Raw genomic sequence first — 17,925 nt, 5'->3', positions numbered from 1 at the left:
TTTCTTTATACATGATGAAGAGTAATTTCATTGAAGTATTAGAACAGCAACAGTGTGCTCATTTCCAGACCAGAAAAGCAGTGAACACAGCTATTCCATTAATTAAAGTTTAAGATGCAATAGTCACGTATGAGCCAGGTGCAAAAACCATTGCTGCTGTATGTAACGTTTGGTATACTAGTAAATGATCTTTTGGATCACAGAAGACGATGTAATTACACGGTACGACAATGCCTCCACTTGGCTCCCACATCCAGGGCCAGGGTGCACGGCTTGGTACAGGCAAGCTTGTTATTTGGCTAAAAAGAAAATAAAAAAATCTTAAGGTTCCCACGGGGTAGGGCCAAGCAAAATATATTTATATACTTATGACAACCCGGTCATATAGGGTTCAATTTTTCAAAATTTAAGTTTCATAAAACCTAGTTTATGCATGTTAGACAGTTCTTCTTCCCAACACTTGTCAACTAATTGATATCATGAATGATGTTTGAGCACTTACCACAGCATTATTAATTTTCCCGGAAAACGGTAGAAGAGGTCCGTCACGTAGTCGCATAAATTTATAGGCATGTGTCCAATGGTTTCATTTGAAGCACTTCGCACTGCAATCGCTTTCCCATCGTGCAAATTATTCCTTTCTGGAAGACACTCGTAAGTATCTCCCACGTTCACTACATGATTGCAAGCGTGTTGCCCTTTCATAACACAGTTGTTGATGACAACTTTGCTCATCTTACTTACTAGCCTGACCGCTTTAGTAAAATTCAGAAACAGCAATATTGCGTGACTAGAAAGTAGACATAAAAGCGAGACAAACCCAGACAATTGTGACAGCTGTCAATGAGACAAGTCTGATATTTATTTCCCGCCTTTCTTGTGCAACTAAAAATACACATTGTTATCGAGTGCGCGGGAGAATTCTTACACTAGCCCTCTGTTCACTGTTGAGAAGAAAACGAAATGTCCGAGGTTAAAGAGTGGTTACAAAAAATGGGGATACCAGGTATAGAAAGGTTAGCAGAGGAATTTGAATCTCGGGGATTTTCGACGCGCAAATCCTTACAGTACCTACAGGACGGCGATCTAGACTACATATTCTCATCGCCGAAACGTTTGCTTCTCGCGGAAAAGCGAGCGCTGGACCAAGAACTGCGACGAATCAAATCGCAAGACAGTAGTGCACATTTGATGCCAAAACAACTCGAATTTAGCAAAGGACAGCAAACTTGGCCAGCCAAAGGAGCGACAACTGCATCATACACAAGCAGCACAACTACAAGCGCAGCAAGCGAGATCGATTCTCCTCTCGACCGCCGTAAAAAGGAACTTGTTGATAATGTAACTTTTTTGGAGGCACAGTGCACAAGAACACTTGGCAAAGCTCAAAGGCGAGAATGATTTGCTACAGCAAGGGAATTTGCAGTAATTGTCATCAGCCTGGCCATAACAAAAACAATTGCCGCGGTGTAGCTTGTGATTCTCACACGAAATGTAAATTGAAAGACAGACATCCTGAACTGGGAAAATCAATTAGCGAAACGCAAAAAATGCTAACCTTATTGAGGAAAAACAAGGAAACTGCTAAGCAAACTCTGGATCAGTTTATTATGCAGCTACAACGTTCTCGCGGGAATTTTTTCGCTATTATGCGGCCGCGCCTGAAACGCCTGAATCCAGTGAAATATCTAAACCGTCAAGAACTTGACAAAGATCTGCTTTACCTACAGAAAGCTCTAGAAAATAAGGTTCCCCCAGAGTCCGAAGATTGGCGTTTGCCATACCTAATTGATACCTCTAAAGGCCAAGTAAGTGCATCGATAACTTCAAATTCTTCGCATGTTAACCCGCCCGAAAATTCATTTCATGGTGCGGGTTTCAGTCTAGTAAACAACAGTGGAGCACATTCAAACATGTCAGTGCGATTCCATCCATACATGTTGTAATATTATTGTTAAGCCGTTAACAACTTTGTGTTGAGATTTAGTAGTAACATCTCAAGGTGTACTTTTTTGCTTTAACTTGGGATCGGGCTACATCAAAGGATATAAGCGTTGTGTTCTGCAAGCAAACCGAAAGTGTTGGAGATACTGTTTCCCTGCTTTTTCTGTTAGAAATTTCCTCTTGACATACATGTAACTTTGCAAGTGTGAATGATAGGAAACTGAAATTACAAGGTTTAAAATAAAGTTGAATGTTTCAAGTTGTTGTGAAAATTTATCTACGAAAACGAAAAGTACATGTTATATTTATAGATTTGTATTGACCACTGTGTATATAGCAGCGTTACATATCCCTAGGCTTTCTAGTATGCGCATTTATGGACAAGTAAACGACGGACTTTTGGGAGGCAGGTCCGTTTATTATATCTGTTATATTAGCGGAAAGAGATGGCGGGATATTCACTTTCCTTTCGCGTAGTATGCATATCAGGTGAAAAAGGCATTCCCTCGCGAGACTTCATGTCAGGTCGGTTGTTCCGAAGTCTGCTTGCCGCTCGCTTCCCATTGCATGTAATCGCCCTAATATCAAATAGTTATGTGTCAGATAAAACGTATTTGGGAAGGAAGTAGCGAAAATTGGGGTGGGGGATTACTTTGCGCAAATAATACCAACATTTCAAGTACCGGTAATCTTCGTTGGCGGTCTTTGCAGTTTGCACCCTTCATATCACGGAAGCGTTTGCCTCAATATGTGGAACTCCATGGTCTATCAAAATCAACATCGAGGTTCAGTATGCTACCTTTATTTATGTACCTTATTTTATCGTTATAGTTCATCTGTTATTTTTTAGTTGTGTCTTGCAACGCAGTTCAACCGTGTCGAACGACTGCAACGTCGCTTGAGTAACCGTAATTTTTTTTTGTATAATCCCTAAAACCATGTTCTGGATGTGGCTCTCAATATGAAGGAATAAAAGTTACATTTTAGTTCTCGAAAAAGACGACGGGTCTCCTCCAACATAACAATTTTTTTTTTTCGAGACAGAGTAGCCTATGGAAACCCATTCGCTGTCTGTGGTTTCTGTGGTCTGAAGGTCTCGCATGTGATTGGTTACAACACAAAGAACATTCCAGACATATTTTAAGTGTTCACGCTTTAATAAGAAGGAGTGTAAAAAGACAAATTTTACGCTATTCTCGCATTCTCCGCCATATTGGATCAAGAGAACTCCCGAGGAGGTCTGGGTACTATAAACACACGTGGTATGGTGCAATATTGATCTTCTGTCGCGAAGGTATGTAACAAAATCTTTCCAGGGAAATGAGTCTCTTTTAGTTTGGTTTTTCTCGACGTAGTAGTGATGTTGGACAAAAAGAAGGCGAAAAAGAAAAAGTTGACGAAGGACAAACGGGCAAAAGCACTTCAGATGTACGCGTTCAGGACAGATTTCCCAATGTCCTTATGCTGGTTGAAATTACACTGAATCTACCGCTGTCAACAGCATTTTGTGAGCGAGGTTTTTCAGTAATGGGGAAAATAAAGTCAGACTGGAAATCATGCTTGTCAGTTGAAGTATTAGACTGTCTCATGAGGATTCGTATTGAAGGGACTAGTGTTTCACAGCCGAGTTTAACCCTCAACCTGGAGTGCAGTTTTGGTGCGCTAGTGGAACGAGGATGAGACGTCCAACTTTTAACAACTAAAACAATGCCGAGACACATAGTAAGATTTTTTTAATATTAATTAAACATGGTTAGCAACTTTTGAACTGTCGTCCATTTTGGAAAGTAAAATTTTGAGATGGAAAGTAAAATTTGAAGGCTACTTTCCAACATGGAAAGTCGCGTAAAAAATTAGTGTCGAGCCCTGCAAGCATCAAGTGTGTCCCAAGTCACTAATGCCCTTCAAAGTGGAGCACATCCTGTCATGCAGGAAATAATAAATTGCGGAATCGATTGGATACCGCATGACGTTTTGTCGTCTATGGTTGCTAAGGCAGATTCGCTGATAAAAGAAGGGCATCCTGTAGTATCTCAAAACAGCGAAATAATTGTTGTGCCGTCAAAGTCAAATCCCAGAAATCCACACGTAGTGAACCTGTTTGCTAATGGAAAAGCTGAATGTAACAAAGTGCCCTGGATTTGCTTCATTCTCAATTTGCGCGCACACTTTGGCTGCATGTTTGACAACAGATCGCCTTAAAGATTTCCTTCGCTGGCTCGGGCTGAGTCAATTTATCCGCAGCAGTGACTTACGGCATGCCCAAGGGAAGGGGGCGAAAAGGAGAACGTGCTCCACGAAAACGTTTTGTCCAAAACAGAAAGCCAGTTACAAAGGTAGTGTCTCGAGTCACACTTGGTTTACAGCCGCACACAGCCTCTGACGAAGGACAAGCTTTATCCCATCAATCTTTAAACCTTTACCAACTCGTTCCTGTTCACCAACACACAAATCAGCCTTTTGTCAACCCTAACTCAACCAACCAGTCTGGTAATGCGATCTTACCAGATAACTTCACCCCAACTCAGCAAACCCCTTTCCAGATGCATATTCAGCCGCACTCGACTCCCCAGGTGCCTTATCAGTTTTCCCGGCTACAGCCAACCAATTGTTTTTCCAAGCTGCTCAGCGTCCTCACGAATTAAACGTACCTTGCTTCCCTTCTCCTAGTCAGGGACAATTCATTGTGTACTTACTAGAGTACTGCCCTTCTCAGACCAGCGTATGCTTTGGTTGTGGAAATACATTAAAACCAAATGCGTCCATTCCTGCTCCACCTGGAAATCTCGTGATCGTCTCTTAAATGGCAAGGAAATGGTCCTACCAAGGTCGTCTCTTCAGTAGGCCTTCCAATGTATATTTTCACTGCGTCATTTCATGCATACAACGACAGCAACCACATTTCGATGGAAGGTGTTGTTTTATTCCTATAGAGTTAGAATCCTTTTTACACTTGCTCACAGGCAGTATCTCAGAAATCACTTAGCAGTGTGAACCAGCATTCTAAAGCGTTACCCCTACACCATAATATAAACGTTGAATATGTATATATGTGACATAAACGTAAGACCGCGACACCCAACATTTTTCACTGCCTTCACTGACAGTGACTAAACATGCATCATGTGGTATGTTCTGCTGTACCCATACCATGAAGAGGGTAAAAGAATCTTGGGTGTAGTGGTCTAATCGAAAAGGTAGTGGATTCCTCCTTTTTTCTTAAACATGTAAACTCGGAAAAATGAGTGTCACGCCCACATGGTAAAATTTCAGCTTGCATGACTTCTCGTTGTCCACAACCGTATTGTGGACAATTGAGCTAGCTTGCGCACTACTCGTACATTTGCGTCGCACTCTTGAAGCAGCCGTAAGCTATTTGTATTCCCGCAGTCTTTAAAAATGGTCCAGGAACCATTTTTAAAGTTAAAACTTTTTAAAAAAATCCAATCACACACTGTTGTACCTCGGGAACTCTACCTTGATAATTTTTTACCAAGATTTCAAAAGGTCATGAAAAGCTACAAACAATCTCGTGGCTAAACAAAAAATGTTACACATCTTGGTTTGTTCGGCCTCACAACTGAAGTTGGTGATGACACGAAACGACACTATGAAATTTTACAAAGCAGAAGCCGCTAGAAACCGTTTTCAAAACAAGACACAAATTCAACTTTAGAATAACAATAGGTGGGAACCCACGTTTTCCACAGACCCCGGTCCAGCGTTTTCCACTAATCCAGAGAACCCCACAATCAGTCACACTAGGTAAATCTGTACAGGCTTATTGTAGTCATCAATTGTTTTACATACATTCATTCCGTTGTATATTCATAGAATGTAGAATGTCTGTAAAGCGTCTGATGCCAATAGAAGGATTACTGTTTAGATCGAAATATTTTTTCGAAGTTTTTATTTGATTTTTTGTATAGAATTTGTTAAGTTTTGTTTTTGTTTAAAAAAGCACCAGGAATCTGATGCAGAGCATGCGGCACAGCAGAATCGGTTCCCCCGACATATTTAGAACTAGTAATAACGATACGTTAAGTAGTGCGACCATATGTATTTTGTATAGAATTATCTTTTAAAAATGTTGTGAAATAAAAGAAACTACAGGAATGTGAATTCTAGAAATGAGTTATGTTTTATGTGAATTATTGTTTTTCAATCCGGTCAGTGTAAAATGCAGACTGCAGTCCAGGGGGAAAATACAGACCGAGGGTAAAGTAACGAAATATGAGTCACAAAGCCATTTTTCCCTGCCGGCTAGCTGCTCCAAATTTCGAAGAAATGTACGCCAGACAACGCTTCGCATGAGCTATCATGAAAATGAACTGGTGATAAATGTCTTACAAAATAGATAATTTGATCAAAAGCTATCAAATTAACTTTTTGATACGTTTGAAAACCCGATTTAACTTATTTAACTGGACGGTTTAAGGATAATTTAGAAAAAAATAATTCTCTTTTATACCATGCCGACACAGAAAAAATAATTCACTTTTATACCATGCCGACACAGCAAGGTCACGTTCACCAACAGCTCTTTCGGTTTTTCGGCGCCTCCGCAGTAAAGTTATAAATAATGGCTTTGCTTCGCTAACCGTCGTAATAAAACACTATATAAAAAAATAAAAGGTACAACACTTTTATGTTTATAGCGAGCGGTTAACTTGCTTTCTTGCGTTGCGAATTTCAGACGATCGAGGATTTCGTGACACGTCCGGCTGCAACACAAGGAGTGATAAACAAATGACTTGAGGTTCCATGAGTTCGTGTGTGTAAAAAAATAATTTCCGAAAGGGCACAGCCTGAAACAGCTGAAAGGGCTGTTAACCGTTCAGTTTCATCCAGTTTACTGGTGACGAAGACTTGAACTCTCACAAGTTCAAGTCCGTATTAAAAGTAAAAAATTGAACTCATTTTGTGTCGGCATATAAACATTTTAATACCGCCAGTCCATTCACGTGTTTATGCGAAACGTAATCTGACATACATTTCTTCGAAATTTGGAGTCGGCGGAAGGCTTTCGTTACTTTACCCTCTGTCTGCATTTTTCTCCCGGCCTGCAGTCTTCATTTTACCCTCAATCTGCATTTTAGTCTTCGTTTTGCACTAACCGCTCAGAAAACTCATGAGCGATGTGAAAACATGTTGACATCGTGAAAACACGGACACGTAGGAACACGCCAAATAAGGAATCTGGAATTATTGAACGCATGTTTCGCTGCACCAAATATGGATTAATTTAATTAAAATCATATGAGCAGGAACATTTGTTCACGTGCTAAATGCCAAATATAGCTCGAGAACAATACAAGCGCCCGCGAATTTTAGGAGTATATAACGGAATCGCTAGTCAGCGTCAAAGAAATCTTTGCTCACCAACATTAGGGTTGCTCCAGCGAACTGCGCTGGTGCTTGTTCGCTGTCGCAATGACTGTAAAGCGACTGTTCCCTATATAAGGAACAGAGAGGACATATTTTTTCCAAGTAGTTTTTTTTTATTACTTTTATGTAATATTGCAAACTGTTTCGCCAGGAATCTGATGCAGAGCATGTGGTACAGCATAATCAGTTTCCACATCATCTAAAGGATGTTGTGGAAACTCAATAATAATAATCATGGCCGATGATTTTTTACTATTTCAAGGTGGTGCAATGCTAGAAATAACGTTGACAATGGTCTCGCGACTGAAATAGAGAAAAATTTACACAGTCACATGCCACAAGTTGTTACTCAGAGTAGCTTGCAAAAACAGGAAAATAGCATTCAATTTCGCTTTAAAATACGCCCACCAATATAACGATGTTCAATACGTATTAAAAGGTAAAACGTATTAAAAAGGCTTAATAGAAGAACTTAGCAGATGCTGTTCCTTATCTCCAAAAAAACATCGGAAGCATTTCTGTAACGTTACAATGTATGGACCTTTTGCGGTGACTAAAATGTTCTAAGACAAAAAAAAGTTGTACATTCGTCGGGCTGCTTAAAATTCAGCCCAAATTCGGTTAACAATGGTTCTAACAAAAAGAAGAATTCAACAGCATATTCGGTTTTCAACGATATTAAGATGAAGTTTACATATCTCCCAAAAAATGAAACAATTATTTACTATATCCTTTTCATAAACGCTACTTCACGCAATCGTGTGACAAACGGTAATACACGCTATCGTGTGACATAATAAAAAATATACAGAATCGTAGACCGCATGCACTAAATCTGACATCTAAAATTTGGCTCCGAACCGCACACACAACACAGAATACCCAACACACACAGGACTACCGGAATAGTGTGCTGTCTCGCTAAGGTGAGCCAGCAAAAATTGATGTCGTCTTAGTTTATTATGGTTCACTGTCGATTATTGCGATCGCTCTTGTCTGCTGAAAAATAAAGTGATAAGTCAAGCGGCAAAGGCCGTAAATGACGTTAATCTCCCAACTGAACAAGAAACACTTCAGCAGCGAGTCCAACGCACTCTGGAGGACCCAGATAACACCCCGGGGGGTACTCCATATAACGGCCTATCGGGAGGCTCCGCCCGGGGGTCCTTTCGCTCGGTTTGGGTGCATTCACGGTTGGGTTCCGTCTTGGCTGGCCTGTATACGCCCTTGCTGTTTTGCGCTGAAGACACGTCCTGTTCTGGCTTGTCACGTCTTTGGTTGGGGGTCCTTTTTAGTGGTTTCGGCATTCTTCATGTTGGGTAGGGGTGAGCTGGGGCGGGCCTCCCCGTTCTTTTGGTGCCCCCCGGGGAAACACAAGTGACATCATTCCTCCAACTGTCACGAGCAGCGTAAAAAATGTATTCACTTTAACTGAATTAGAAAAAGTAAGAAACACTTTCAAGGAAATGATTGTGAAATCTGCCCCAATTATGAAAACACGAGTTAAGGAGATTCTCGAGAAGGAACGCTGGGGTATGGACGTTCTGAAGAAAGCCTCACTGGACACAGTAGTGAACCGGATTAAATACGAAAGACGCGTTCATAGGAGTAAGAAGACCTAGGTCTAAATGGGAATACTGGTAAATGTCACTGCTGCCCAATGGTTTGCAGACGTCTCCTATTTCTGCTATCTATGTTTTCTGTTTTTACATGCAAAAAAGGAAATTGGAGACATCTGCGTGCAGACCTTTCACTAGTTCCATTGTAGGGCTCAAAACATTGCAAAACTTTGTTGCAAACTATGTGAAAAAGATCATGCGACAAGCCTTACAAGTTCTGTTTGCTGATAAACCCTTATTGTAGTTTTCGTGTCTTTTTTTACTCAGTGAAAAACGTAATCAAATTCGGAGAGCAGTGACGTTTGCTGAGATTTTTTGCCCTTATCAGCAAGCATTCTAAACTTGCTGTGAAGTTTTAGAAATTAATGACAGGAAGAAATTAAGGTGAGGGGCTGCATTTAGTTGCCTTTTATTTTGTCATAAGGTCAAGTTAACCTTTTCGTTACTTAACGCGTTTATATTTTTCTGTCGTTCAGATGTTTTCAGTTTACCAGCTAAATATTGTTCATCTGGAGCCGCTTTTCATCATCATCAATTCTCGTCGTGCCAGTAGGCGCATAAGGCCGTAAAGCGGAGCCGCTTTTAGTAACGGGGAAAGGCTCCAAAGAGTTCAAATAGGCAGAAGGCTATGGTAATTACACGTGTCCACCGACGTTACCAGACTCTTGGTTTCAACTCTTACCATCAAAATTTAATCAGTTAAAATTTCAGATGAAAGATAGTATAAAAGGGATGAGTGCCAAATTTTGCAGCGGTTTTATTAGTTGTTAGTGGGTGAAACTACTGTTTGTAGTTGTAAGCGTCTGACTTTTTTCAAAATGTCTGATCAAATGCCCCACCAGTCGGGGCTGAAATGTCATTGTGAGTTGGTTTTCTCGTTGAAATATTACGGATAGCTGCTGGACGAGCCCATGTCATCTCTGCATGGAAGCAAACGTGTCGTCCGAAAGCAAGTTGTTTCTAGTTTGTTCATAACAAAGTTACGGGACAGTTTAATACCGGCTCTTGTCAGTGCTGGCCTGGAATTCGACGTGTATGGCATCGAAGCATCTAATTTACCTACAGAAGTTTCAAAAGTTACCAAAGCCCTGGCATCGCCAATCGTTATTGTGATGCATGATGTAGAGCAAGCTATGGCGAAACTGGGTCACCATTGCATAGAGGAGAATTCGAAGTGGTAAAAAAAGGTGGCATGTTCAAAATACACAAACCAACACTGCTGTTGGGTGAAGAAATTCTTCTCTCTGCTTGGCAGCAACGACGAGTTTAAAGATACCATCATAAAGCATCTGAACAAGCTGGTGGAAATTTTGGGCGATAAAGAATGTGAGTTTACTAAAGTGCTACGCATCAACCACGATTTAATTGAAGTAAAAGAAGGGTGGTGCTTCTCAGTTAGTCAGTGAAAGTACGTCTTAAATCCGATTGGAGACACAAACATCGGGAAAGAATCTCCCAGGGCATTTATTGACTACGAACCCACGAAAATACCACAACCAGGATACTTGAAGGAGATCTTGGAGAACAGCCTCAACCAGACAGAAATTGAGCAAACAGCACAAGGACGGTGAGAAAGTGTTGTGTTTGATAAGGGAGCCAAACAGTGGAAAGACCAGCCTGTTCACCCCTATTAGTCACGTTATCCCTCAAAGGTAAGTTTGGTTTGGCCTTTCTAGCTGGCACTGAATACATTACATTACATTGTTTTCTTACATGGACACTTGCAGTAAACGTTCGTATCCAGCTTAACTCTAAACCGGCATTTGTCGAGTCGGCAGTGCTCTTACTCTTATTTAGTATAGACTTTGTTTATTTTTAGATACAGTGCCATGGTTACAAAACAAAAGAAGTTCAACAAGAGTATGATCGACAAAGCAACTCAGGTCATCTTTCTCGATGAAGCATACGCGAAGCTACTAGATCCAGACGATTGGAAGGTGCGTGCGAGTCTATGTTTTTTGTTGTTTTCATGCATGCTGAGAACAATTCCATGTTGAACACGAGTTCATGTTTAACACTCGCGTGTTGCATGGATAGGCACTTTATGCCGTTTTTAATGTATTTTTGAGAACATTCTATTTTGATGCTTTCAGGTCCTCACTCAGGGAGGGCTCACCGCTCACGACCGAAAGTTTAGCTTGTCCACTCCGTTGAACATCAAGTGTCTGATCTTCATCTCCTGCCAGCGAGTGATGGATTTTGGTGAGAACACAACAAGGCAATGGATGTTTGTCTACGCAAATTCTTCTTTAGGAAAAAGCCACCGGTTGCGGGGGTTTAAGAATTTCTGAAGTCCCACGCGATGGATTGTATAGTTTGCCCCTGCTTGTCCCAGGAACCGCTTCTTAGGATGATTTCCTAGACGAAAAGGAGAAGGAATTAATCCGAAACGTAACACTGATTGAAGACTGTGAAAGCGACCATGTCGCTGGAGACGAAGCCGTTCAAGGCACGTGTGGACAAAGCGAGGACGAAGAATTCCAGCCAGACGGATAGTTGGGAGAAGAACATGGCGAAGATATCCAAACTTCGTGATCAACAACCGCGGCACAGTTTAAAGCAAAGACAGTTGGAGTTGATTGGTGCTGGCATGAAGCGTCTAAAGGATGGATGGGAAAAAACAGTTGGAAGACGGACGAGAGCGCTTATTGTAAGAGCTGAAGGCTAAATGGATCTCGTTGGGAATAATGCACAAAGGGGACGCCCATCTGCTGGACTCTGTGGAAGGCCCTTATCATCCGAACATCGAAAGATCAAGGACTGAGTACTTTTGGAAGAAGAAAGAAGACAAAGAAAGGATGCTGGTAGAGAAGGCATACAAATACTATCAAGAAGAGTGAGTCCTGGGAAATTCAAAAAGAACAACAAGAGCTCCAGATGCAGAAGGACGTGGCAGTAGATCCGGACACCAAATGAGCATTGTCCTATATGATGTTGGTGGCCGTAGATGCTTTGAAACTTCGCTTCCTGAGAGAAGAAGTTCCCGGTCTGAGAAAGTTTGTCCTGTTAGAGCAAAGACAAACTGCCGTACAACTTGGATGGTATTCGGCACTCCAAGCAGCAACCATGAAAAGTGTATGAAACACATTGCCATTTCCCATAGAGAACGATTCCGAAAACGAAAACGTCATGTTCATCACGCCTTCGACAATGCCTTCAGTAAGCAAACCTTGCGCATCAGCAAGCCAAATCAGTTGCTCGCAGAAGAAGAGGTCAAGAGAGAAGATGGATCCCAGGAGGGAGGATCCCAGGAGGTGCCAAAACGAGCACGAATCACACATGACCTCACTGCTAGTCAGCACTAAATAGATCGAGCAGAGGATTTGGCTATCCGGACACTAAGTCTTGATAAAACCAATAAGTTGTAACGTATATAGTCCGCCCTGTACTAATAGTCTGGGAGGCCAAATTCTGAAAAGGCCTGTAACTATGAAAACGTAGCACCCTCACAACAGAAAAGGTCTGATGCTTTCTTGGGGTAAAGTGATGTCTGATTAATGTTTCTAGGTATGATGTACTAAGGGGAAGGTGGGTCATTGACTTGCTACAGCACAAAAATTAAGGGTTGGTTTGGGTATTGTAGTTATTTGGAAGACAATGAAGGCAAGGTAACTTGAAATCCTATTAAACGCTAATATCACGATAACTCAACTTTTAGAAGGGAAAATCGTGTTTCTCAATAGTGCAATGAATTGTAGATAATGAATTTATGCTTCGCGTCATACATCAACTGAATTTGGTCTCATTGCCATGACAACCATTGATGTATAGTCATATTGTTATCATTTTTAACATATTTAACACGAAAAGCCTGACCACAGTTTGAAATATTGTTTGAAGCTGCATGCGGTTTAGATGAAACAATCGGGCAGTTAATGTTTGACCTCTTCTTTTCAGTTGTTTTTTAAAATTGGCTAGAAAGGTCAAAAAGGCACGGCGCAGCACAGTAAAAAAAAATATTTACAAAAGCAGTCACTTGAGAAACACACAAGTCGTGTTTGCGTGAGTCACGGAGTGTGCGTGAGCTAAATTTCCCTTATCGCATCATCTCTTGCCTTATGCCACATGCCTTGCCGGATAAATTCATGCTTAGGCATGCAAATATTTTTTTGTTCCAAATGTTGAATAAAATAAACCCAAACCACTTGAATGACAATAAAAGGAAGTCCATTTAATGCCAAAATAAAAAGTAGACTGAGGCCATCCTGTTGTATTTCTCCGTTTAGCGTCGTCCAACGACTCAAGTCCAAGTTTTGCACCAGTCAAGAAGTTTGGAGAATTGAACCGAAATTTCCCTGATTACATCATTTCTTTTTTGATCCACATGCAAAAACAAATTCCTGTCTGGGCTTGCAAATATTTATTTTGTTCCGAATCTTACATAAAATACGCTCAAACCATTTGAATGGCATAAATTGATTTTGGTTAAAATAAAGGAAGTTGAAAAATCAAGTTCTTGAAGTTTAACTGCTATTTTGCTAGAAAAACACAGCTTTCAGCGGCATTTGCAAAGTCGCGTGATTGAAAGCACGCAAATAGAGAAAACCTGACCATGATTCAGCAGGTACTTTCCCCTTGTCCGGCGTGCCCTGACAAATTTTTGCTGGGTTTGCAATTTCCTTTCAATTCCAGAAATAAACTCAAAACACTTGCATAACACACGAAAAATAATTCATTTTTCATTTATAAATAGTTTGGGCATGCCAAATGGCAACGTGAATACTCCGTGCTTGCTCCGAGCCATAGGCTTGAATTAAAAAATAAATAGTTTACAAAAAAAAACAGAGCGCAGAGAATTTGTAAATATTTTTAAAATAGATGTATGATAATTTATAACTACAGGCGAGGGATTGCCAATAAACATCAAAACTTGCGTGACCAAGGAGTCGCCTGGGCCCGTGGGTAAACGCTTCATTTTTAATTAGCTTGAACATGTCAAAACACTTCTCGGCTTTGCATTGTAAACATTCAGTGCCCGCTGAATCAAACGGACAAATGACACAAACATACACTCCACACTGAACAGAGAGCAGAGTGTTCATAATACGAGCGATCGCTAACCGAAACATCAAAACTTGCGTGACCGAGACCAAGAAGTCGGCTGGGCCGCGTGCGTCTGGAACGATTTACCGGCAAAAAAAAATCTGACACAGATTATGAATCTGGCCCAGTGCCCTGCCCGATTAAAAATATCTAAAACAGGCTATATTTTGACGAGGAATATTAAAGTGAAACTTAATACAAGGAAACAAATCCAGTAATTAGTAAATAAAACATTGTTTCATCGCTGGAAATTTCAATAATGTAAAGTAATTTCACTGCAAGCTTTTGGAAGGGCCTTTTCTTTCGTCCTTGCTCCTGGTAAACCCCCAAAATGTAGGCAGCAGGCTTATTTCCCAAATTAAGAAAAACACCCAAATGCAATGCAGGCGAATTTCAGGGAGACTTGGAGGCGGCCATATTGGATGCACGATCTTTTAATATTTGAGGTAAGATTTATTTTCCCAACTTTAAAACCTTCCTGATTTAGGAAACTGGTAAATTAAATTTATGTTTTAACCTAAGAGGGATATTTTTTTAACATTTTAAAGGAAATTATCAAGAAAACCGATCTTTATGACTCAATCTGAATCCAAATCGGAGTCTAAAATGACGGCCAGATTGGATGCATAATCGTTTCATTTTCGAGGTAAGATTTATTTTTTGGGTTTTCTAACTCATTAACTTATGAAACTGGTAAATATTATTTATGTTAAAGATAAAATGAATGTTTTTCGTATCTGAATGAAAATTATTTAAAGAAAATTTAGTCAATCAATCAAAAGCCAAATCCGAGTCGGACCTAGGTAAAAATCAGTTACTCTTCAAACTTATACGCATTTCTAGAGGTATTCAACTTGCATTTTGGTTCAGTATCCAGTTAACACAACAGTTCATCCTTAAATTAAGTAATTTAAAGTCGTTTTCAGAGTACTTGAATCACAAATGTTCGTTTTGTACTTAATTTAAATGAGGATATGAGTATGACATATCAGCAAAGATAACAATGCATTGTTGCTTTAACTTTTTCTTATTTTAAGGCCATTTTACAGTTCAACAGTTGACGAAAAAAGAAGTCATAATTCAACATCATATATAAGATTTTGTTTGCTTTTTAAATGCGAAGCTTTCTTTTTGACAGTGTGCTCTCATGAACATTTCAATTAATTTAATAACTTGTATTGTAATCAATAGGAGCCATCACTATGGAAGAAGATGAAACGCTGATACTAGTCCCTCCAAAATGGTTAAAGCAAATAAATTGGTCGAAATGTGTTATTTGCCAAGAAGATACTGGTGAAGCCCTTAGACAAGGGACAGAGGCGGGGATAAACTCGTTTACAACTGCACGTAGGCAACGAAACGATGAATTATACCGAAAAATGTTTAAAGATTTGGAGCGGCTTTCAGACTTTCAGGTTGTTTGGCATGGAAAATGCTTCTAAAGCTACACAAGTAAGCGCAATTTAAGCTTCGTAAGATCAATGTCATCTTCTTCACCATCCAGTTCCCAGGCTGATAAAATGAATGAATTGACGAAAGAAGAATGTCTAGGTCAAAAGTGTGCCAAATGGAGTGGAATCTGTGTATGTTTTGTCAGAAAAAGAAACACAGAGGAATCAAAGAAATGTGCCAAGTTTGTACACTTGATGCTTGCAAGACTATTCAAAATGCTGCAGGAGATGTTGATTCAGATAAAGAACATTAATTTAAGGTGGCTCGACCCAGTTTTTTCTAGCGATACCAATCAACTTTGAAACCCTCATACTAAAGGGATTAATGTCAATGACATATCCACTATATCACATGGATTACACATAGACTGAACTGCAATATGATATAAATTTTTGGGAGATTGGAATGAATATCACGTGACAATGACGTCACACAGGTTTTTGCTCTGAATCGAATTTTAGCCCGTAACTGCTTTTTTTCTCGAGATCGTCCACGCTACGTATACCTCGAGTGTTTGCCTTTAGCTCTGCGGAGTTTCATTGAAATCTACAAGAGGAATTTTGAAATATCTTGGAATTTCTTTTTAGATGGTATAATTTATGCGAAAATATAGACAAGACTTCATATTAAGAAATTTGCTTCCTTTTTTTATGTTTAATGAGAGGCTTTAGTCCTCAATCCTTTTAAAAATGTCCCATATCCAATATTCAAACCATAAGTAGGTAGACTTGCGCGATTTCAAAAATATGAGATGTATGAATCATAGTGAAGCTCAATGTTTAGCTCTATTTACCAATTTTACTCCTACTTTCGCAAAAAAGCGACTATTTCAAAGCTCGTCGATGAAGTTTCTCCAAATTTTTCAGGGTGGCAATTGATCAGTACACAAAACATTCCCTGAATTTCATGCTCATTGAAAACTTCTAAGGTTGTCTTAAATAAACGCAAAATTGAGTAAATATTGAAGAGATCTCGTAGTTTTGAATAATTTTGTCCTCTGGGATTTCCTATTGTTTAGAGTTGAACACAACATCGAATTCCTGTGTACCACGCGTGAAATGACAACGCTTGGCCACCTTCCGAAAGCTTACCGAAATCTTTCCGAAATATGGTCCATTTTAAAGAAAACAATGGAAAATGTCATGCAACAATTTTTCTTGTGCGGTCGATGTCTTGGCTGAGTTGAAAGTTAAAAATGCCAAGAACAAGAAATGCAAAACAAAAAAGTACGCCGTCTTGAATGCTACACTAAAGAAATTTAAAAATCAATAGAAAGAAAGTGTAAACGAGGTAAGTTTCTGAGTACGCTGTCAAGTCATTTGTAAATGACTGGAATGGCGTCAAAACATAACCGGCTTTGAGTTTCGTTCATTCATTGTTTACTTGAACTCAAGAATATTACCATATTCGAAGGTCCACGGGATTGGCAAAGGAGCGGCACTGCCAAAGATCCGAACAGACATGCACTTATGTGACCAAGCTACTGTCTTTAACCGTCCTGGTGCTTCAAAGGATGAAGTCATTGCAGCGGGAGAGAAGTCCCTTCTATGTTTGTACATGTCCAGATCTGATGAATGCCTCGATTCCCTGCGGTATTCCAAATTTTGTCAGAAAGTGGCATAGGAACGACTTTTGTTCAGCGAGAAAGCCTTCCACCTACGTCTTCAGCAGCTGCATATCACAGTCAAAGGGTGTACTTCCAGGTACAGCAATGGAAAGGAGCACTGCTGCAGCCAGAAAACTGAAGGCTAACAGATGGAAAACGACTTCCGATACCAACAGACCTGCCGCCAGCTCATGAATCCCTTTTGGAGGTCATTAGATGTAATTGTAGCGCCGGTTGCAGCACAAAAAGATGTACGTGCAGGAAGCATGGGCTGGAATTCTTAACTGCTTGTGGCGTGTGTAAAGGAAGAGAAATGCAAGTGTATATAACAAGAAAAAACTAACGTTGTGTAAAGCTGTTATAATTTCTGTTATAATGGTGTTGGTAATTTTCTTTTCACGTCTCCTACAGAAGACGTCTACGATTGTGTGATTTCTTACCATTTCACTTCCATTGTCTAAGTTTGACTTTAAAACAAAACAATCAGCTTGAGTGTCTTAATAAGAACTTTAATGAAAGTGATAAATGGTCATCGCAGTGAATTTTCAATTTAAGCAATTGGAATAAAGAAGCCTGGAAAAAATTCAGGGCTTCAACGGGAATATCCCAGGAAGCAGAAAGTGGCACAGCCCATGTTATCCAAGCCCTGAATTTTTTTCAGGCTTCTTCATTCCAATTGCTTAAATTGGAAATTCACTGCGATGATCATTTATCACTTTCATATACATCCGCAGTTCATATATGAATCATTTCATATACATTACATCAAGAACTTTAATGTTAAAAATAATGCTTTCTCAGGTCCACGGAGTAGTACTTGAGGCTTACTGAAAGTTAACAACAAAAATAGCCTTCGAATTGTATAGAAAAGTG

General features: G+C 39.9%; 1 protein-coding gene across 1 annotated transcript; it reads left to right on the top strand.

Moving 5' to 3' along the window:
• The first annotated feature begins 9,862 nt into the window (after positions 1-9,862).
• LOC144648288 (uncharacterized) lies at positions 9,863-11,710 on the top strand. Its single transcript, XM_078507900.1, has 5 exons — positions 9,863-10,128; positions 10,207-10,277; positions 10,480-10,603; positions 10,771-10,888; positions 11,045-11,710. Exons 1-5 carry the CDS (start codon positions 9,863-9,865, stop codon positions 11,240-11,242), a joined length of 777 nt encoding a protein of 258 aa, XP_078364026.1. The 3' UTR covers positions 11,243-11,710.
• Positions 11,711-17,925: the final 6,215 nt, after the last annotated feature.

Source organism: Oculina patagonica, chromosome 4 (genome assembly GCF_052425735.1).
Source record: "Oculina patagonica isolate OP01 chromosome 4, crgOcupat, whole genome shotgun sequence".
Taxonomy (NCBI): Eukaryota; Metazoa; Cnidaria; class Anthozoa; order Scleractinia; family Oculinidae; genus Oculina; species Oculina patagonica.
This window is presented reverse-complemented; position numbering and strand designations above follow the sequence as displayed.

Coding starts and splice junctions, on each gene's coding strand:
- LOC144648288 (XM_078507900.1), top strand. CDS start 9,863: ATGTCATCTCTGCATGGAAGCAAACGTGTCGTCCGAAAGCAAGTTGTT. Junction 10,129..10,206: donor ATAGAGGAGAATTCGAAGTG/GTAAAAAAAGGT, acceptor TCTGCTTGGCAG/CAACGACGAGTTTAAAGATA. Junction 10,604..10,770: donor AGTCACGTTATCCCTCAAAG/GTAAGTTTGGTT, acceptor GTTTATTTTTAG/ATACAGTGCCATGGTTACAA.